The sequence below is a fragment of the Rissa tridactyla genome, chromosome 19 (assembly GCF_028500815.1).
Source record: "Rissa tridactyla isolate bRisTri1 chromosome 19, bRisTri1.patW.cur.20221130, whole genome shotgun sequence".
Classification (NCBI taxonomy): domain Eukaryota; kingdom Metazoa; phylum Chordata; class Aves; order Charadriiformes; family Laridae; genus Rissa; species Rissa tridactyla.
Window position 1 is genome coordinate 5,273,410 of NC_071484.1, and position 22,372 is coordinate 5,295,781.

The following is a 22,372-nucleotide window of genomic DNA, read 5'->3' on the forward strand; positions in this document are numbered from 1 at the left end:
ACTGGGTGAGGGCCAGGAAGAGCTGGGATTGGCGGGCGTGTCCTAACCCCCGGCTTCATTCACAAAAAAAGTCAATGAAACAAAGGAGCAGCGAGACGGGCCCCTGAGCGCGGCGATGCGCCAATGGGCGGCCGCTCCCGGGCGCGCGGCGGCCTGAGGGCGCGGCGGGGCGGGGCGGCCCCGGGCTCCGCGGGCGAGCGGCGGCCACCGGGGACCCGCCGGCCCGGGGCGGCGGGGGCTCGGCCCGGCTGGGCGCTGGCGGGCTCGGTCCCGCCTCGTATCACAAGTTTCGGCAGCTGCGGCGCGATCGTCGCCTCTCAGGGGCGGCGGGGAGCCCCGCTGCCCGCCCGTCGCCCGTCCCGCCGCCGCTGACCTCGGCGCGGGGCGGCCGCACGGCGGGGCCGGCCCGGCCGCTGCCTTCCGCAGGTGCCCGCCGAGAGGCGGCGGCTCCGCGCCCGCGGAGGCAGCGCCCGGGCGGCAGGATGAAGGGGTACCTGGACCAGCAGGTGCCGTTCACTTTCCCGCAGGTGAGCGGCGGCTCCGCCGGGCGGGGGGGCTCCGGGCCGGGCCCGCTCCGGTCAGGGACCCCGCGCTGATCTGCTCCTTCCGCAGCAGCCTCCGGGCCAGGCTCCGGGCGGCGGAGCTCTGATGGGCGCTAGGAAGAGAGCCGGGGAGCCGGGCCCGCCGCCGGCGCGGGATTCGGAAGGTGAGGGGGGGGCCGGGATTGGAGGGAGGGATGGGGACGGGAAGACTCCGGGGCAGGGACCGGGTCCTCCCCCCGCGCCTCCGCCCCCACCTCCTCGTTCCTCCCGGATCTCCGTCGCTGGAGCATCCCGCTGTCCGCTGAGGAAACCTCTCCCTTTCCACGCAGAGCTCTTCCAGGACTTGAGCCAGTTCCAGGAGACTTGGCTGACAGAAGGTAGGCTCCTTCCCCCGGCCCTGTTGCGTTTCGCTCCTCTTTCAGTTGTTTGTCTTTTGATGTTTGTCCTGCTCCTTTGCTTTGTTTGCCTAGCTCCAAACACGAAGTAGTTTTTTTTTTTCGGACTCGCCAACCTCTGGCTTGTGTAAATGAAGACGCATGAATCACACCATTGTGCTGGGTATTTGCTTATGAATGGAACTTGGCAGTTGGCCCATTTTCCTGGTTACAATTTTCCTTTCAGGCTCCTGGTAACTGGTTGGATTTTATGCTAATTTGTCACTCAATCTTTGTTGGTTGCCAGAACGTCGATATTTTCTTAAGCAAACAATAAACTATTCTTTAATTTGGAGAACAAAATGCTTCTCAACTTTTTTTTTTTTTTTTCTTTTTTAAGATAATTCTTTGAGGGGACCTTCCTGTAATTTACACACCGTTCAGTTTGGTGTCTAAATTGTTTTGCCTTGTGACCTCAAGGAAGAGAAAACCTCAAATCCCAGGGAATCCCGTTAATTCCAAGTGAAACTAGTTTTAAACAGTATTGTGAATTTGCGCTAATTCCAGTACTACAAGTGATCCATTTTCTCGAAAATTCAAAACACATCCTCAAGTACAGACTCTTGATAAATCTAAAAGTACTTACTGTGATATAGCGACTATTTAACAATAATAATATAAAAATACGCATGGCATTTTGAGCAGGGTTATTTCCCCTAATTTTACGACAAGCGAAGGACAATCCTGTCAAACAGTTCTTTTTTTAAACCTCCAAAAAGGTATTTGCCAACTAAGTAAGATTATTAAGGGGGGAAAGAAAAAATAATCAAATGGTTTCTGTTCGTTTCAAGCTGAAATGCGGTTACGTTGATGAGGCAGTGTTCAGGAGTGTAAGGGCTGCAAGGATGAAAGAGGAATTACCTGGAGGCTCTTCCGGGATGGAAACACCTAACTTACATCAGAGCAGAAAAATGGGTATTAATCGCTGGTCATCTAATAGATCTGCTGAATGTGCACGCAAGCTCCAGACTGGTTTCTCTTAAATCTTCAAAAACCTTGAGCTGCCAATAAGATAAATTTCTCTTGGGATTGATTTCTGGTAGACTTTCAGTTTTAGGCTTTCTAAGGCTTTATAATATTTCTAGCTCACTGTTCTAAAGAACTGGCATAGAATCTCTTACAATCTGCAGCAAAATCTTCGTAGAATAAATTCATAAGTATCCTGGGGTGAAGGGAAGGTCACACGTGGTCTCACAGCGCTGTATCGAAAGAGGTAATCTGCTCTTATACGTGATTAGTAAATTATAAGGCAGATTTATTTATTTTTTTTTAATAGCTCATAGCATCTAGTCAGAGTCCAAGTGAAATCTCTGGGAAATTCAATGCCTGTTTTAATATCCTAGTGTATTATTTTAGACCGCGTATATAGGGAGCTACTTTCTCCCATGGTGACTCCCATTTCCAGACTTTTAAGAAGAAAAGTTGCCCTCTGAAGCAAACCGTCATTTGTTTTTCTGTATTCACCAGTATGTCAAATTATTTTCCTGAATGGTGAAAATAATATTTTTTTTCATTAATGTCTTATACGTGTCTGTATGGTAGCATTTGTTCACGAGAAGGCAACTGAAAACTTAAGAGTGCCTTCCTAAACAATGCAGAAGAAAAAGAAAGTGAAAACATGAAATGTGTTATTTATTCTCTGCCTCTGCCACATTTACTTAAGAAATTTAGCTATTTTATTTACAGTTCTTGGTGTTACTTTTGAAATAAGAGGAACAAACCTAGGAAGGAAGCAAACTGGAAATATAATTTCACAACAAACTATCAGTCATAAGAAAAATGTTAACAAATTTAAAGCACATACACGTGTGTATATGTGTCAATATATGTATTTGTGCGATTTCATGCATAGGGGTATCCCTGTGTTAGCATTTTAGAATATTTTTAGTAGTGTAAATTAACACCCGATTTCTCCTTTGCAGAATAACGTCTGCATGTAGATGACTCTTAAAAGAAAGAGGTGCTGAAAAATCCTAGGCCTTGGTACTAAAAATCTAGTTTTCCTCTACGCCGTTTTTACCTCTGGGCAGGTAGTTAGTTATCCGTGCTGACTGCAAGGAGGAGAGATGCGCTGCTCTGCGTGTCCTTAGTCAGCCAGCTCTAGTGACGGTGCTCCGCATCTCGAGAACGGCGCGGGAGATGGCGAGGCACGGGTGGATACGTGCAGTCTGAGGGACTGAAATAAACCTGGGCTTAGGCTTTAAACATCTGATTAGGTATCCCAGTTATTTTAAGTATAATTATAGTTCGGGCGGAGAACAAGAAAATGTCTATCTGTATTGGAAGTATATAACAAATATAAAATTTTAAATTTTCTTCTGGCAACTGGCACGGTAGCCAGAATAAATGTGAACCCCCGAGCCACGAAGAGGCATCTCCTCATAAAGTGACTTTTCGGGTCAGCAGACAGACACGCAGGAGCCTCACCAGTTTCTCTAAAGGAGGCATTAAACCTGAAGCCTCTTAACACTGCGAAGCTGATGTTGTTAACTATTTCACTGTTGTTAACTATTTCACTGCTTACCACGTTCAGCAGCAACTTGTTCGAGTGAGGTGGGCTGTTCCGAGGCACATGAGGCCTCTGCAGGCTTTCAGATGCCTTTATTAGGCAATCTTTGGAATACTTAAATATCGTAGACCTTGCTGTTGTCCTGGAGCTGTACTAACAGTGCTGTCCCCAGGGCAGATGCCTACAAATAAGCTTTAGTGCACTGATTTGTGGGGAAAGAGCAGCTGTTTGCTGTCAGGTTCCCTGTGACTGCACCAGCACTTCCTCCTACGTTTCCCATTTGCGAAATCATGCATACATGCAAGGCGCTATTAACAACTTCCCTCTCCTGCTACTGGATAACTTCTTATTTTTTTTTTTCTTCTGAAATGGTCTCCTCCGGCTGATGTACAAGTGGTAGCCTGTTCCACTAGTGCCAAGCCATCCGCTGCTTCTGCAGCTCCTGAAAAGATTGTATACGAAGGCGCAGATGCTTCCTGTTCTGCTCATCATTGCGGCATAGCCTTTCCAAATTGATCGGTTGTTTTTCCTACGCAAAATGCTTAAAAATCCCTACCTGTTCTGTTTCTAATGAAGACTGTGAACCCTGAGCTAATAAGCTTGCTGTTGTCTTTATTTCCAAGGTAAGGGAGGAAGAAGCTGGCAGGCTGTTAAGGGGTAAATCTGCGGGCAGAAGGACTGCAATCATTAATCCCAAAGGGAAACTATCCCTAGTCACTAAAGTGCATCCCAGCACAAAGCTCAGATCTTTCCTGCATAGGCTTATTTCTGCCTTACTGTTAATTATACCGTACGAAGTGCCGAATCTAAATCTCGCCCCTCTCTCTCTTTCCCCCTCCCTCTTCCCTCCCACCCCCTGCCTTCCCTTCCTCTCCTGGCAGCTCAGGTTCCAGACAGAGATGAGCAATTTGTGCCTGACTTTCATTCAGAAAACTGTAAGTAGCGTGGGGGCGATCGCATATCTCAGGGGAGAAGGGCAGGATACACTTTAACCAAACAAATATATAAACGCAACACCCAGACATTGAGGATAAAGTACTCATTTCTACATTGTGATGGTGACCGAAAAAAAGAAAAAAAAAAAGGCTGTCTACATCTGGACAATGCAAAAGTTATCTTTGTGAGGTGGTAACTACCGCAGTCCTTTATGCAGAGTGGTTTCAAGGGATGTGTATTTCGGTTGGTGTGTGTGTGAATAAGTAAGTACCCCTGAACAGCTGAGAAAATGCATTCCTGTGACAATCAAAGGTAAAATTTGTGCTGTTACTCCTCCCAGAGCCAAAGAAATTGGACTGGACGTGGAATTATTGGTGCTGTGTCTCCTGCAGGTGCTTTTTTGGGGGCTCTGCTCACCTCTGTGGCCTCTGGCTGAGCAGCTGCTGCCAGCGTGGCCTCTGTGAGGTATGGGTCTGTGCTGCCTGGCACAGTATCCCCGAGGCGATGCGCTCGCTAGCCTGCTTGCTCTCTGCTCCTGGGGACTGCCCACTAGACTGACTGCGTGCGTGTGTCCAGACTCTACAACTGGTAAAAGCACACTTCGCCCTACAAAGGAGCTGAACGTTGCACAGGTACAAGCGTACGGACAGGAACCTTCCACACAGTGGCCACGCAACTCTTTTCTGCTTCAGCTGGACCTCACAGCGTGCCACCGTTTCATTTGGAAGCCAGTGCTGGGCTAAGGCTACACGCCTGAAGTGAATACGGACTGTTGTGAACAGCTCTGAGTCGCAAGCAGCTGCAGGAACGCGGAGCCTGACGTTTGCCAGGCGTGTCGAGGCTACGAGAAGATGCCTCACCATTCCCTGGGCACGTACACGTCTGGCAGCTAACTGAGAGTAGAGATGTCCGCTTAAAGTCAACTTTGGTGCCCTTCCTATGCTGAAACCCCTCTCTGCCCAGGGTGGTTTTCCCCATGAAAACTAAAATGAAGCATTTTTACTGGTTCTTCTTGTCTACCTCCTTCCCCTGGCCTTGCCCCTGCAGCACAGCTGGGCTTGTTCTCTGAGTCATACATCTTGTTTCTTCCTCTTTTTGACCTAGAACTGAGGAGAGGGCTGGTCCCGTGTTTCACTCCGAATGAATGAATGAGCCAGTTGTAATGCGATAGCCTGTTCCAGCTATTAGGGGCTGGAAAGAATTGGCTGCTCCTAGCACATCTAGCTTCTTGAAACTTCAGTGGAGTTCAGTGTGCTGACCAGAGCAATTTATTATTTTTTTTCCCCCTGAGACTCAGCTAACACATGGGTATTTTCAGATGTTTACTCTACACATTGAAAAGAGCTGCTGCAGACAGAAGGGAAATGGATGCCCCAGGCATAGAAAGACCCTTTTCTCTTTCAACCCGTCCCTGGGCCTGGGGTGTTTGCGCAGATGATGAGTGTCGCGCTTGGGATACTGAACCCACCCCTGGCGTGGGGCAGGGCCACGGCGTCAGCGCTCTCACACCTGCCATCAGTTTGGACGGTGCCAAGAGCTGGTGGTGAACAGGCCCCTCGGCTACGACTGACGGCAGCCCCAGGATGGGCTACGGGAGCCAGTTGTCCCTGAGAAGGAACAGGAGCCAGAAACAATATGACATTCTGGTATCTCACGGATTTCTTTCTTTATATTGATTCTTTATATTGGGTGCTGGCGTGATGTAAAGATGGGCTTTTCTGGTGTACGCAGAAACTGGAGGCAGGCAAAAGAGGTCAGGTTTGGGCTTGGTTTTTTTTTTTCCCCTTCTGGCTGAGAAAATTAATTTTGGGGAGGGATGGTCACAATAGAAAGTGGCCTTAATATCCCGTGCTAAGAGAGACAGCAGCAGCCCCTTCTCCAGCCCTTTTGATGGCTGCTTGCTGCAGCACTTCTGAAGGGACAATTAGAGCTTCCTGGGAAGGAGAATGGCTTGAGGACAGCTGGTGCATGTGCGGTTCATGTCAGTCCCGAAATAAACTCAGCAAAAATATGAGGTATTGACAGATCGGGATGTTACTCTTCATCCTTAAAACTGTAATCACAGCTCTGAACGTCCCAGGCTTTGCAAGCGGCATTGTGGCAGCCTGAACAGGTGGGAGTAGGCTGGCGAAGGAGGGCTGGAGCTAGCCATCTTAAAAGCTTACAGTTTTGATTTTTTTTTTTAAAAACAAGCCTAGACTTTTCTAGAGTTACCTTTATTTCCTTCCTAAGTGTCAGTGACCTCCTAACAGCAGCAGCAGAGCCCAGAGGCAAAGGTGGAAGATGCTTACCACGTCCTTCGGCCAGGACGAGCTTTCCTCAGGAACTAGTGAAGAAAGTTTTGCTCCCTGCTGGATTTAATTAGGCATAAGAAGTAACAATAGCCACATCCTACTTCCTGTTGCTGTAAACTGCAACCCATAGTTGTTATTCATGAAATTCTAACCAGCCCAGAAATATCCCTCCTCGTCGGCATCAGGCTACGACCACAGAGCAGCGCACCAAAAACGCCAAGGAACCTTTTAACTTTTTTTTTTCTGTCACTGGTATTTCGGATGAGCAGAGCAGTTACGATATTCTCCCAATGCCACGTTCAGGGATGTTTGACCGTTAGCACAGAAGAGATCCAACAAAGGGAAAACCGCATTTGGAAATGATCCAGGCAGCTGCTGAGTGCCAGTGTGGCAGCCTCCTGCCCGGGGATCACAGCGTCCTGTAGAAGGGCCTGGCCTTTTTCCTGAGCGCTGAAGTACAAACCGGTTCTAATTAATGAAAGGAGATAATTCAAAGAGAAGCTGCTGAGAGGCCGGCAAGCTGCTCTTCAGACTTTGAGGTATATTATAGCGAAAGCAAGGTCTTGTAAGTCAGGCTTCTGTTTCGTGCTGTGCTCTAACGCTGCCGCAGTTCCTTTGGAAAAGCGACTTTAGCTTTCTGAATTGGTTGGGTGCTCCTGAAAACACTGCTCGTGTCAGGTGTCTGTGAGCAAGTTAACCTGGTGTCAGCCCGTAAGAGTATGCAATACATATAATAATATTTTCCCACAGAAAACGTTCAGCTTTGGTACCTGTGTCTACAAGAACCTTACGTTTATTGTCCTACAGGACAAACGACACTATCAGGAAATCCACGACGTGTCATCATATTAATGTGCTATAATTTAATGCAGTGCTACACGGTAATGCTACTCACAAGACACGCTTACCGGGTATGTCAATGAAAGAGCATTTTGCATGATGCAAATCAAAACTTTGCTTCTATGTGTTGAAAAATAGAGTATATGCCTGCTTCCCCTTATGAAATAACAGAAAACGTCTGTCCCAGCCCTGAACGGGTTAGGAAATACCCTCTCTAAATCCTTTTCAAAGCACTCTGGATTATCATGGAGCATGTTAACACTACCTTAGATTTGCTCTTTGAAGGTTGGTGTATCACACAGACCTTACTAAATCAAGGGCAGAGCTCAGGACAGACCAGTGAAGGGTTGTGCGTGTTGGCATTTCGTTTCTCTCGGAGCCGTCTGAACAAGGACAAGGTGGTGGCATCTCAACTGGCTTTTTACTGGCTGATAAAAACGTCTCTCCGCAGACGAGGAAAGTGTCAACTTGATCTTTCATTTCTCTCCCACAGTAGCTTTTCACAGTCCTCCTGCTAAGATTAAAAAGGAGCCGCAGAGTCCCTCCTCGGACCCCACGCTGTCCTGCAACCATAAGCAGCCATTCCAGTACCACAATAGCGAGCAGTGCCTTTATGCCAGGTAACGCGGCTTACGCAGGGGAGGGACAGGAGCTGTTATGAAATCAAGTGCTACTGCTTTCTCTAATAATGAAGCGTTCCGACAACAATCTGGTCTGCCTGCTGGGTAAGGGCAGTGCACGCGTGCTGCCACGCAAATTAGCCAGAGGGTCAGCTCACGCCTGCTCCGACCTGCGCAGAGTAGATCCGGGCTTGCCTCTTTTTTTCTTCTCCCTAGTGCTGTTCCTCAGCTTTCCTGACACTAAGAGCAGTTTTGAAGCAGTTTTGACGTCTATCATGTGCCTCTCCCTCTCTCTACTTTGCTTTCCAAAAATCTGTCCCGCAAGGAAATTCCCGACGCTGTTGCCCACAGTCCCAGCTACTTGCCTGAATTTTAGTATGGCTTCTTCTGTACAGACACCTTCCTCAGTTTTCTGCTTGAAGGGCTATTGCGTGTGGGGGCAACTAATAATCAGAAAGGAAGGAGTTTATGCTGGGAGTTTTCTGGCCGAGGTGGCCGCACAGCGGGACAGCGTGTCTGCCTGTGACGCGTTCTCCCCCCGTGCTGCCACAAGTCCTTCTTGGAGAACTGTAATGCTCCGATATTTGTTTGACTGTCCCAGTGCCTATGATCAACCCAGACAAGTTGGAATCAAGTCCCCCAACCCAGGAACCCCGATACAGTCACCGCTCCAACAGTTCCCTAGACAGGACAGGAGCTTCCTGACCCCTGCGGGGCCACCCCGCCTCATATCCAGCTGTGGATACCTCAACGAAAACAGGTGAGTTACTGCCAGGAGCAGGCAGCCACTGTCAAGACGGATTGCCCTCCTTGGAGATTCAGGGAGGAGGGGCCGCAGCATCCAGATAAAAGTGCTCGGTTTCCAGCAATCACAGGATCCCCCCCATCCAAAGTACCTGGGACCCACCACTGCTCTCTAGGGTTCCAAGAAGTCTATGACCTTAAGTCCGCCAGATTCTGTGAATGATGGGCTGTGTAGCTGCCCTCAAAAACATCTTTCTTTGAGGTCTCTTCCTTGCCCCAGCTTTGCGCGCAGCTCCGCAGCCCCAGTAACAGGCTGAGGCCGAGGAAGTTTCTGTCCCTCAACCAGCCCTGCGCCAGGGCTGAGATCAGAGGGCCAGGGAAGCAGCCGTCTCATGTCCTCTCCCCTCTTCTAGCTCAGCGTACCAGCCACCTGTGGAGATGTGCCATTCCTTCCCCTCCTCCCAGGGCATGGCCCAGGAAGATCCCGCTGCCCACCGGCGCCAGATGTCTGAGCCCTGCCTCCAGTACCCTCCCCAGGGCTTCAAACAGGAGTACCACGACTCGCGGTATGAGCAAGCAAACCGGGCGGGCAGCAGCAGCCATCCGTACCCAGCAGCTGTGGTCATCAAGCAGGAGCAGGTGGACTACGTCTATGACTCAGGTAGGCAGAACGAGCTCTTTCTGATCGCGTAAGCCAGGCATCAGTGGGGGTGAGCAACCTCCTGGGTGAACACTGGTGGTCTTTGGTTTTGAAACACTACTACTTCATCTTCAGGAGGGGCAGAGCCCTGGCACAGGCTGCCCAGAGAGGTGGGGGAGTCTCCGTCTCTGGAGACATTCCAACCCCGCCTGGCCGCGTTCCTGTGCCACCTGCTCTGGGTGACCCTGCTCTGGCTGGGGGTTGGAGGGGATGATCTCCAGAGGGCCCTTCCAGCCCCGGCCAGGCTGGGATTCTGCGTGGTCCGGGAAAGTGGCTGTGTAGCAGGAAACGTGAACAGTTCTGTCTGTGTCGTGGTTTGGGCCGGACTGCCCACTGATACGGCATCCAAGAGAAGGCTGGGACATTCGCGTTCCGTACCGTGTTCTGAGAAGGACTTCCTGGTAGATATTTAACAAGATACAGGAGCTAGAAGGTGATGATAAACCCATTAGATTAAAGGCAGGCATTTTTTTCCAAGGGAATAAGTAGCCATTGGGGGACTCTCAGAATTCATAATGACCCCACTGACACCACCAGAAATAGAGAAAAGGGCATTCCCAGTTTCACGGTGAGCTTTTGTTTTCAGTTGGATGCGTGAGCTGGTAGGTTGTAAAAAGGGTAAGAAGTGAGGTCAGCTTTGCAGAAATGATGCTGAAAATGTTCTGTAAATGGCAGCAGAAAGGAAGGAATCAAATATCTTGGTGCTTGTACAGAAAAACTGTCTCAGATCCCTACAGCGGGAGGGGACCTTGAGGCAGTGGCAGAGGAAAGCTGCTCTGGGTGTAGGGATGGCAGCGCACAACCCTGAGCTGCGGCTCCCGACACCGCCTGGCCCTGTGCCTTTTCCCTGACTGGAGGCAGAAGATTTGAATTCACAAAACGGAGACAAAGACGCAGCTCTCCCAGCCCCGCCGGTGGGGGTCAGCTCGCCCTGCTGAGGTCTCTCACCGGCACCCAACACCAACCGCAAACTGGCAGCAGGTCACAGGGAGAGCTGATGCTCTCTTTTGGAGCTTACCACATGAGATAAACCAGCTTTGTTCGGACAAACAGGTCTAAAAGTCTAAAACTAAAACAGTTTAAAGAGACTTGAATAAACTGGCCGATTCCAAGGACAGGCATTAGCGCGGAGCACTCGGACAAGTGCAAAAGTGCTGCTCTGTGTCTCTTGTACTGTCAGTCTCCACCTGCTACGTCCCATAGAAACAGGGCACACAGAGCAGACAGCAGCGATTCCAGAGGATCACAAGATAAAAAAGTTTATAATTCCATAAATAGCTCTCTAGATGCCAGATCAATCAGGTAATCCTCTTATTTTTCCACAAGGGATAAATCTTATTTTTTCAGCCGACCTGCCCGAAGACTTGCTACCCTGCCATCACAATACCCTCTTCTAGAGGGAATGTTACTTCTGGTTTGCTGGTATTTTAATGGACATTTTGAATAGTTTCCTTTAGCATAAATAAACATATAAATAAAAAGCTCCTATGAGGGTATAGAATCCACCTGATATTACGCTTTCACCGGGTCCTTCTGTCCAGACAGGGGAAGAAAATGTGCAAGCCCAGAAGAATGCTTTTTGTGAGAGTAGTTTACGATCGTAATAATACACAGTCCGTCAGCTCAGAGTACCCTTCTGCCCTTAGCATCAGCAAAACGCCTACCGAAAGCAATGGCTATACACAGGGGTAGGAGGGAAACAAGGTAAATCTTTCCGAAGCTCCCCGTTACAGCTTCCATTTCAGCTGTGGATGGAAAATAAGTTTGGTTCAGAAAATGCAGGATTCAGAAAAATGCAAGATACAGAAGACATAAATCGCAGTGCCCAAGCAACAACATATGCTGCACAAAGATAATGAAAAGACTTTCTGCTTGTTTTCAAACTCAGGCTATTTTTTCCTTTACGTTTTTGCAACGGTTTGTGAGAACGCCCTACTGTGATGTGAAAAAGCCAGAGAGACTTAAGGCATCTGAAATGACACTTGTGAGACGCTGGCTGTAGTAAACATTCAAATGCTGCTGCTCTCCATTAACATCATCATATTACCCCTGGAAAAACGTAACGCCTCCTCACCTGTGAAAGCAGTAGCAGAGTGCACGCTTATCTTAAACTGAGATGAAGGAGAGGTGTCATACAAATTGAGCCTATTGTCCAAGATTTTGTATTAAGAGTGGTGTACGGGTGATCGACTGGCTATCCTGGCTACTCTGAAGGGTGCCATGTAGTAGTACCACAAAAATTTACTAGTGTAATTCACGATTGGAAGTGTAGAATCATAGAATTGTCTAGGTTGGAAGGGACCTTTAAGATCATCGACTCCAACCATTAATGTAACACTGCCAAAACCACCACTAACCCACGTCCCTCAGCACCACGCCTTTTAAATACCTCCTGGGACGATGACTCAACCACCTCCCTGGGCAGCCTGTTCCAAGGCTTGATAACCCTTTCGGTGAAGAAATTTTTCCTACTATCCAGTCTAAACCCCCTCGGTGCAACTTGAGGCTGTTTCCTCTTGTCCCATCGCCTGTTCCTTGGGAGAAGAGGCCGACCCCCACCTCGCTACCCCCTCCTTTCAGGGAGCTGTAGAGAGGGAGAAGGTCTCCCCTCAGCCTCCTTTTCTCCAGACTAAATAACCCCAGCTCCCTCAGCCGTTTCACGTAAGACTTGTGCTCCATCTACACGATGAAGTTGTGGTGGGCTGGCTGAGGCATAAAAAGCCATCAGTCTGCCACAAACCCTTTAGGATGGCTCTAAGAGGACATTGATTAGACGGCTGCACTTAACTATCCACCTATGGAGAGCAAGATCATTCTGCCTCCTGTGCTTTTTAATTAAACGCAGTTGTTAATTGTTCTGTAGATGTTCCCGGCTGTCCTTCCATGTACATAAATGTTGAGAGTTATCCAAGCCATTCAACTACAGAAGACACGTTAGGTAAGAAACTCAGTGACTCTTCTTTTCCCTGCATTTCATTGCCCTCCAGTACTACCCTGGTTTTGTCTCTGACTGCCTACGTGGCTTTCTCTTTCAGGCTGCGGCTATGACAAGCAGATGAGGTCCTTTACTGATGATGTCTGTGTTGTTCCAGAAAAATTTGAAGGTTGGAGAAAGAATGATCTGCAGTTTGGGTGTAAGATAGGGTTATCCAGCCTCCTTGCTAGCCACTTGGCCACTGTCTACATAGTCTGTTACACTGTGTTCTTGCAGGTGTGTTAGCCGTGGGTCATACCTGGCTTTTTGGTATCCCATTTCTTGAGCTTTTTTAACAGCAAACAGGCCTTCTAGCATAAGTAGCTTAATTGCGATGTTCATCAGAGCTCCTCTTGGAAGAGCTGCTGGTGAGCCAGCGACTCTGTTTTATGTGAACTGAAACGCTCCAGGTAAACATTTGTGAAATGTGCTTTTTTCTGCAACTGTTTTTGCACTGTTACCCTTAGAAACGCCTTGTCTGCTCTTCTCAGCAGGAGACATCAAGCAGGAAGCCGGAGGGTACCGGGAGGGACCTCCATACCAGAGACGGGGATCTCTCCAGCTCTGGCAATTCCTTGTGGCTTTATTGGACGATCCGACCAATTCCCACTTCATTGCCTGGACTGGTAGAGGGATGGAGTTCAAGCTCATTGAGCCAGAAGAGGTGAAACCATTTATCTTCTCTGCAGGCTCGGGGGGAGCAGCCACCGTTTTTGAGGCTGCAAATTCCCAAGTGGCTTTTCCTCTGCCCCACGAGGGCTCCTGCCTACCAGTGGCACTCAGGAGACCCTGCAGCAAGTCAAGGGTTTTAGAAGAGGCCGGAACACTTGGGTGACAAAAATATGAGGTTTAAGAAAGGCTGTTTGTAAGTTTAGAGTCTCAGCAATGCAGCGAGTCAAACTACCCACTGCTTCCATTTCCCTAGACTCTTCACTCTCAAGCTTGCGGTGACTTGTGCTGTCTTATCACACTCCATACTTGAGGCTGACGTTGGGGTTTGGAGTTTTCAGCCCTGCTGATCACGTATCAAAATGATAGCTGACAGTATCTGGCAGACGCGTCTGTAATACCTGTTCATACCTTGCTCCAATTAGAACTGCATTTATCACTGTTCTTGCTACATATCAACCTTCACACGCACTCTCAGTGCAGGCGCGTTGTTTTGGTGGGCTGACACATGATTACAAGGGATTTCTGAGTCTCACGGACAAAGCTGAAAATCATGTAGTAGGAGGAAGAAAGGCACAGGGGCCTTCCAATGGAGATGTTCCCTCCTACTCGGGCTCCTGGTAAAAATGTCATCCTTGAAGACAAAGTGCTGCATAGGATGAAAGAGCTTTAGCAAGCTCAAGCTTTCAGAGTCCTGGGGAGAAAGGAGAAGTGGTGACAGCAGATGAGGTCTGTAGCGGCAAGGAGAATGTCTCTCTGGGACACAGGGTGCTTCACTTTGAGTTCTACTCTTGTTGAAAAGTTGCTAAATAATTATTGTTTGAGTCCATTATTTAAATGTTGTAAATATTTGTACGTGCTGTGGTACCCTTCCTCAACAGAGAATCAGCTGGATAATGTTCTTTTGCCCCTGGGTTGGGTTCGCAGACATTCATGCACTTTGATGCTTTATTCTACAGGTAGCCAGGCTGTGGGGGATCCAAAAGAACCGTCCGGCCATGAACTATGACAAGCTGAGCCGATCCCTTCGCTACTATTATGAGAAAGGCATCATGCAGAAGGTCAGTTTGCAAAGCAGACGGAGTTTATGCCTTTAGTGATGTTTCTCCTTTGAGACGGCAAGTCTTAGAGGTACAGAATGTACTCGAGCTAGCCAGGCATCCCGAGCTTTCTTTCCCCATAACTTCTCTTTGCAGCAGTTAAATGAGGAAAGTGTAAAGGCGCTGAATCTAGACAACGCATAGGAAATAAAACAAAGGGGAATCACGATGTCTGTCTTTTGCTCTGTATGTCTGCAGGTAGGAGAGTTGGAATTTATGCAGCTGCAAGGACACATAACCAGCCTAGACTTGCTGCTGGTGAGAGAAAGGCTGCTTGGGGGTCAGTCCTGTGTGGTAGGGATGGTCTCTTCCAGATGCAGGGCACTGGAGAAGGTAACTGTGAGTGCAATTATGTCACAGCACAGACTGGTCAGGGACCGTCTGCTGTTGCTACGGGGACAAAGAGTCTGCTGGCAGCACCCCATTTCCTCGGAGCTGCTCCAGGGGAGACCAGAGCAGCAGGAGGACAGCACAAGGAAATGTTCACAACTCTGACACGTCTCAGAGCAATGGGCTAGAGCAGCCAGATGTTTTTGCCAGCCTTCTCCGCTGCTGAGGAGCATTGCCTAGTGCTGCTTCTGTGCCTGCAGCATTCGTCTCATATCTTCCCTGCAGGTGGCTGGAGAGCGCTACGTGTACAAGTTTGTGTGTGAGCCTGAAGCCTTGTTCTCTCTGGCCTTCCCTGATAATCAGCGGCCAACACTGAAGGCGGAGTTTGACCGGCAGATCAGTGAGGAGGACACGGTGCCCCTTTCTCACCTGGATGAGAACGCTGCTTATCTGCCAGACCTCGGGAGCCTCCCTCCACAGCTTTACGGCAAAGGCTACCCGTACTAGCACTGCTGGGACCACACAGTGCCACCCTTGCTTGTGTATATAAGGAGATGGCTGGTGCGTATTCAATCAGTACAAGCATTTTTCCAGGCCAGCCTAGGGCGGCACTAAACTATGGATACCTGCTTTGGTCAGGAAGAGTGTTCAGGTATACATGTGGATAATCACCTGACAGTTGACAGGGCCCTTGTGCGCTTGTGATAATATCCTCGTATTTGTCAGGATGGGACTCGTTCTCAGCAATGTAGACATCTTCTGAGCAGCGGAGCTGCAGCTTCGGCAGTGTATCAGGTAGTTGCTCCCTCCAGCTGGAACAAACGAGCCTGTCACAGTCCCTCTCATGGGCGAGGGAGGAGATACCGTCCTATCAGGATTTTTTTCAGATATGAGGATGCTACAATGCTGCTGCCGACTCCATTCCTCCAGCACTGAATCTCTGTATAACCTGCCCTCAGCAGGGGATGGCTCTGACCCACGTGGACACACCTCTGCAAGACCAGTCTTGCCTTCTTCCCAGGATGGCTGCAACACCGTGGTCACAGATCATATGCCTTCCCTGTGAACTGCTTGGTGGGAACGGGGAATACCTGTTGTCTTGTATGTGCATGCTCCTGCCTTATCACCTACCGCTCGTAACTCTTTGTGCCAGGGCTCTCTGGTATTTAGGCACTCTGTCTGAGCTGGGGAGCTGGAGGCACTGGCCGGTATTAGAGCAGTCCCGGAGTACATGGCACAACACACAATTTAGGGGAACCACAGAGCTGCCTGACTGCCTTGGTCTGGGGCACAGGTCACCTTCAGGTAGATGGAGCGCAGGAGGCAGCAAGGCCTGAGCCACCAGTTCATTGTAGCGTTATGGCTTTTCCAAACCGAACAACTTCTTCTACAACCATCCTCGGGATCTTTGAAGACCTGTCAGGCTCTTGAGGGTGCCCATCCTGGGCTTGGCTGCAAAATCATTCGAGGCAAGAAAAGAACCTGGTGGAGGTGTGTTAAGTAAATGCTTTGCAAAGTAACCTAAACCATACTTAGTTCTTAATATCTGAATTTAGACTTTACCTCCACAGATGTCTGCATGTTTTAGGGAAATCCTGATGTGTTGGAGTGGCAGCTATCTCTGCAGCCCAATGCAGTACACGCAACTTAACTAGATTTTGACTGGTTTTCCACAATAGTGAACCTTTATAACGGGCATCACATCCTCATTCAGAGGTGCCTCTATTTTTAATTAGCATCTGCAACCATGTGCCCAGTTAGACATGGCGCAGCACAGCGTATCCATACAGAAAAAGCCTGTTTCCTACTGCTTCAGGTTCTGTTCCAGCTGCTGAACAGAGAACATTGCCAACGCTGCCAATGTGGTAGCCTGTAGAGGAAATTCTGTATATTGATTGAAAAGCCTGATTTCCCCCCAAGCCTCTCCCCTGCATGGCTAATGCCAGCTCTCCCAGCCTTGTCCCTGGGCACGAGGGCGAGGAAAGGCAGCTCTTCCTGCCCGAGAAGAGGCCAGATATTCAGAGCAGCCTGCTCTGCGTGCCCTGTGCGGTTCAGAGACTTGGTGTTCCGGCAGCTCCTGGCCCTCCTGCCTGGCCCTGCTCCCACCTGGCAAGCACACATCCTCCGGTGTCCCAGAAGTGAGGGTGAAGGGGAACCCTTCCATTGGTATAAGCTGCCTTTACTATTTATGAGTGTAAAAATACTATAATTAATAAATTGGTCTATGTCTTTGGCCAGTGCACCTTCATTCAGCCCCTGGCTAGTCCTCCCTTATCTTCTGAGCTTGCTTTGCCCATCTCCTTGGCACCAGCTTGCAGCTTTGGGTAGCTGACACAGAGAGTTCAGGGATGCATGTTTATTTCTGAATCTTGGTGGAGTTCACGAAATGAACATTTCACTCCCTTGACATCTTCACAACCAGTCATACAACCAGGACTGAAAGATCACAACGAAATACGCAACCTCCGGCTGCACCTGGTGTCAGGGGAACAGTTCTCTGCAGCTGCAGAGAACATCGCCCACGCTCCCGCACTGCAGTACGCTGGCCACTGAGCCAAGCTCCACGGTTTTAATTAGCTTTTCCCTGAACTTCATCTCTGTCTTAAGCAGCGGCACGTCAGGTTGCTCGCTAGGAAAGTGAGCGTGTTACCGCCTGCTGAGCTGGTACCGCGAGCAGGGCAGCGCAGGGCATGCCAGCCATGAGAGTGGCGCCCTGTGCCAGCGGCGGAGCCGGGAGAGCCCTGCCAGGACAAGCCGCCCAGCGGGGACAGGAGTTACCCTGAGTGGAGGAGCCCTTTCACACTGCACCTTCCATGAGAGTCAGGTACCTCCTAAGGGAAGTATTTATGCCTTCTGGAGGCAAATCGTGGGCTGTACCCTGCTGCAACGCTGTGTTTCTAATAAATGAGACTAGTAGCTTGCTTTTATTTGATATCGCAATCTGCAAGATTCCCAAGGATTTTATGTTTATCCAATATTCTTTGGGCTACCCTCTGCCCAGCCAATCTTCCGTCCAGAAAGGGAATTCAGGGAGCCAACTGGCATTTGGATGAAATTTTAGCTCCGTGTTTCACTGAGGTTTGTCAAGTCAGTGCAACGGATCGATACCTGCAGAGCAGTTCTGGGAATGGGCAAGATCAGGTTCTCATAATCGAGGGGCAGTGACCTCCAAAGGGCAGAGAGTCAGCAAAGAGCTGGAGTCAATGCATACATTCTGTGTTTCCAGTTCAGCAAGACAGAGAGGCAGCCGATTAGAGAAAGATTTTGGAGGTGAACAGACAAGTGTCATAAATTTCTCATGCTTGTCCTGAAAGTGCCAGCTCCATTCCCGCCACACGGAAGATGTTGCAGCCTTGCTATCTGGTCGCTCACATTCCTGGTCGTACAGCAAAGTTGCAACAACTCTCGATACAGACAGCAGAGCTGTATTTTCCCCAGCTGAATGCTTTTGGCACTTGAGTGGGGAGAAGCGCATGTTGCTGTGTGACAGAACAGACCACCAGTGTAACACCTTTCAGCCAGTATCCCTTCACCACACAAACTCACAGCTGCGCTTTGCTCTACGTCAGGCAGGTAAGAAAGGTAAGGATGACATAATTCTTAACGGAAAACCCTCTAAAGACAGAGTTCTGCTCGTGGCAAGCGCTGACACCTGGCTACAAATATATCTAACGTTCTCACACTTTTTTTACTATTGTTTACTTGTTATATTCAAGATTTATTTTAGCAGCTTATTCCTCAGGATGTGATGATGCTTTGGAACCAGCCAGAAATAAATTCTAAGCAGTCATTTCTTCCTAATGTAATTTTTTCTAGAATGATTTTTTTTTTCCATGTGGTTGCTATTGTTGCAACGGCTTTGCTGTTACTCCTGCTGTATCAACAGTACAAAGCCCAGCAGGAAACACCATAAATCTGTTACCCAGAACATGATGCAAAGCTCCTTTCTGGTCATAGTAAATAATTAACATGCAACGTTACAGCACGTCCCAGATGTACCCTTAGAGCGTACTGTCTAGGGCAAAGGAATTACCCCTAGTATTAGCGGGTTGCCAAGCAGAGCTGAGCTATCTGATGCAATATGCTGAAGCTAACCCAGGAAATATTTCTATTACCAGACTCCATACCCTGAAATAAGTATGAATAGTGATAACGAAGAACGAGGACCGCAGCAAATCTCACTTTATGGATTGAGCACTAAATGGGAAGGCAAGAGAGTTGCTAGAAAGCGCGTTCATCTTTTTTCAGGCTGCAAACGGCACAAAGAGCTGACGCCATCTGGCTAGGCCCAGCCTCCGCAACGCGTCTCGGGGCTGCGGGCAGGTCGGAAGGGGCGATGCATCGTTCCTAGCGGCACTGGTAAGAGCGCCAGGACGAGATCTGCCAGGAATGAACTCTGGCCTGGCCAGGTCAAGACTCCAAAAGCCACAGGAGCTGAGCGGTGTCACCTCGAAGAGGAGGAGAGCAGCAGAGACCCTTTTGCCCCTTTGGTGCCATTCCTGTCCCACCACACGGAGCCCGGTGGGAGCACCGAGCGCCCTGCGCCAGGCAGACGCTGCTGTGTACAGCACACTCTCACTCACACCTTTTTAAGCGGCTCAGCAGAGCAAAGAAAACCAGAGCCGGCCAAGACCCCTCCTGGTCAGTACCTTTAACCTGAGCCCAGGAGGGACTTGTCTCCTTTGCAGCACTAAGCTCTTGCAAGAACACATAACAGAGAAATTATGAAGCCTGCTTGCTTTCGTTAAGAGAAACGTAGCAAGAAATCAGCACAGCAAACTGCACTAACGTCTCAGCAGAGGCTGAGGAGCGCCCATTCTGACCATTTACATCTGCAGGGCCACAAGGCTTCGCCGGCCTGCAGAGTCCCCGGGAGGCCTCCCAGGCTCCGGCGAGGTTTCCCCAGGGGCTGTTCCTAGAGAAAGGGGTCAGTCCACCCCCCTCGCCAGGTCGGGGTCCTGGAGACCCCTTTGCCCCAGCTCGCCCTGACGCCACCTCGGCCTGGCCCCGCCACACGGAGAACGGAGGCAGCCGGGGGCCTTTGGCTGCCCCAGCGCAGCACCGGCGCTTTCAGCTGAACGTCACCCCTTTTTCTCAACGCACGACAAACGCGGTCCCGAGCGCCTCGTGCTCTACCAGTTGCCATCGGTCCTTCCAGAGGCCACCCGCTCGTGTTCGCCCACAGCAAGGGCTCAGGAGCGGCGGGGGCCAGGCCGGAGGCTCATGCTGCGGGACGGCGGGCCCAGCACCACGCGCGAACCCAACGCGTCCGAGGTGGGGCACGTCCTGCCCTGACCGCCCCCAAATCCTAAGGCTAATTAAATGCAGAAAAGACCCTAGAGACCCAACAGACCCTGAGACGAGAGGCACAGAGAACAGCCTCCAGCCGTTCCCCTCTCAAACAGGGCAAGGAGCTCTGCTTTCCGCACCGGCAGCGGCCACCTGCGAGCCCTCGGGGCACGGATCAACACCTGCGTCACCCGGCAGGTCCTCACCCTTCTCTCTGGCTGTGCCCAACTCAACGGCGCAGACGAGTGCTCCTTACCTCTGCTACCCGAGAGCTCGTTCCCAACACCGCACGCATCCGCAGCCATGGCTTCCTCAGAGGACAGGCTCCCCGCAGCCCCGGGGTTGGTGGCAGCCGGTGTTTAGCTGAACACTCTAAATCCCGGATGCAAAAGCGGCCAGGGAATTCCTGCTGATCCTGCTTCTCAGCAAGGCCGAGAGCTTCCCGGCTGCAGAGAGGAGCTCGAACAGGAGCACAGCACAGAGGGCAGGGGAGAGAAACACAGCATTCTAATTACTGAAGTAATAAACAAACCCACCTGAGGGCCATGAGTCCCTCTCACCTTTTCAGGGAGGCAGGCCTATGCGTAGGGGTAGATAGGGCGGCGCAGGCATGTTTGAGTCCTAAACGGACGTGGTGGAGAATTAATCAAAGTCAAGAGAGGCGTAAAAATTTATAAGGCTTGTCCCCACACCTCTGATAGACTTTATGTTTCCTAAACTTGAAGAAAATCTAACACTAGATTTCATCAACAGCCTTTTCAGACACTGTCACTGTGGCAGACCTAAACGGTAGAAACTAACATTCACATTCCAAAATAGCCAGGATCTGCCACTTAGTATGATCCAGTTCACTTCCACCTCCTTGCCTTTTTTCCTAGAAGTGAGCTAATGCTGAATTCAAATAGGAGACTTTTCTACACTCAACAAAAAGCACCCCATTCAGCGTAGCTGGCAGAGCAGAGCTGTGTTTGGGCAGAGGGACAGGTCTACCAGCTACAAGAACTACAAGATCATCTTTGATCCAAATAAACCAGCATATTCAGATCAGTGCAGCCCCGCTTCTCCACCTCGTGTACGGCCAGACCAGCCAGAAGATTTATGCAGGTTACAGAACATACACATACAAAGCACATTTGCTAAAATCAGATCCTCACTCACTGTATTCCCAGCTGGCTGGAAAGAACAATACATTCATAAATGAAAAATTCCATGAAACTGCTAATGGGTCAGTATCACAGCCTTCTGCAATTGTCACAGGAATCTCATGAAAACTGAATTACTAAAAAACAAAACCCCCATTGTGTAAGTAGCACGTTGCTGTCACACCCGCTCTGGTAACAAGCCCGTTAACGAGGTTAAGGTCGTTACTATAACAGATGGAGCATGTGTGCGGCTGGCTGTGAAAATCATATTTGTCTTTCTTGCATTAGGGCAAAGGTTGGTTTGGGATGTGTGCAAGCGTGTGTGTACACGTGAAGGTGTGTGTTATTCTTGGGCTGCGAAGCCTTGGCTTGCGACGACCAGCCAACACAGGCCAACTGGCCCATGGCACACGCTGCTGGAGTTTGAGACAAAGGATTGTTTGCTCCATCCATCCATCCAGATTCACATCTCCACAAGCAGAATGAGGTCCCCAGCAGGCGAGGGACACCACGCCAAGCTCCGGGGGACCAGAGTGGGGACAGGAACCAGCAATGTTTAGTCCATGCCACTTGCATTAAATGTTCTACAACGTTTGAAGAGTGAAGAGGTTCACAGATGCCTTGGAATTCCTCAGGGAACCATTCAGCATTTGACATCGCTCCTTGGTCTTCCAGGAGGCGGGGGGGAGGGAAAAAAAAAGGCAACAATAGCTTGAGCCTTCATCTACATCCCCTCCCCGCTCCCAAAGGCTGGTGCCATATTGCCAGCCTCCATGGGTTGGCACTGCATGTGATCCTTCGGTTACTCTTAGAATAATAGAATGATACTCTTGCTTCGTTATTCTCACCCTGTCTGTATCCCTGTTTTCCCCCTCTGTTCACTTGTGGCTAACTACCGTTAGTTTGTACCAGCGGGTATAAGAATAACCCCAGCGCTTTGGCAGCCTAAACTTCGCCCCTTAATTACAGCTGAAGCCTCTTTTCAACACCTTAACCAAGTATTGCTGGAAGCCCGGAGTCACCCGAGCCGGAGGGCGACCTTTCAGTGCCTGTATCAGCTCCTCTTGCTGGCAGTAGCGAGACAGCAGACAGGGCAAGTGCATCTCTCCTCCTGGCACGTGAGACGGCAGACAGGGCCACCAGCACTCCTTGTGTGCGTCTGCAGCACAACAGTTGCTCAAGGCAAGGAGACAATTTATTGCTGACAAAGGGACACGCGCAAAGATTGCGCACACCCACGTACCTGTAT

At 49.8% G+C, this 22,372-nt stretch overlaps 1 protein-coding gene across 6 annotated transcripts; it reads left to right on the forward strand.

The window, feature by feature from the left end:
• Window positions 1-340: 340 nt before the first annotated feature.
• On the forward strand, window positions 341-20,792 carry ETV4 (ETS variant transcription factor 4). Of its 6 annotated transcripts, none has more exons than XM_054224338.1 (12): window positions 341-527; window positions 613-706; window positions 872-919; window positions 4,367-4,420; window positions 8,049-8,175; window positions 8,777-8,935; window positions 9,333-9,580; window positions 12,483-12,557; window positions 12,655-12,723; window positions 13,085-13,257; window positions 14,222-14,323; window positions 14,978-20,790. In XM_054224338.1, exons 1-12 carry the CDS (start codon window positions 483-485, stop codon window positions 15,197-15,199), a joined length of 1,416 nt encoding a protein of 471 aa, XP_054080313.1. In that variant the 5' UTR covers window positions 341-482; the 3' UTR covers window positions 15,200-20,790. The 6 variants fall into 6 exon arrangements, with proteins under 6 accessions (XP_054080313.1, XP_054080314.1, XP_054080315.1 ...); XM_054224339.1 differs by having other exon boundaries at window positions 13,088-13,257; XM_054224340.1 differs by having other exon boundaries at window positions 616-706.
• Window positions 20,793-22,372: the final 1,580 nt, after the last annotated feature.

Bases quoted from the DNA above. Each gene is read 5' to 3' on its own strand.
- ETV4 (XM_054224338.1), top strand. From the start codon at position 483: ATGAAGGGGTACCTGGACCAGCAGGTGCCGTTCACTTTCCCGCAG. The intron at 920-4,366 runs GTAGGCTCCTTC...CTCTCCTGGCAG, and splicing joins GGAGACTTGGCTGACAGAAG to CTCAGGTTCCAGACAGAGAT. The intron at 4,421-8,048 runs GTAAGTAGCGTG...TCTCTCCCACAG, and splicing joins TGACTTTCATTCAGAAAACT to TAGCTTTTCACAGTCCTCCT.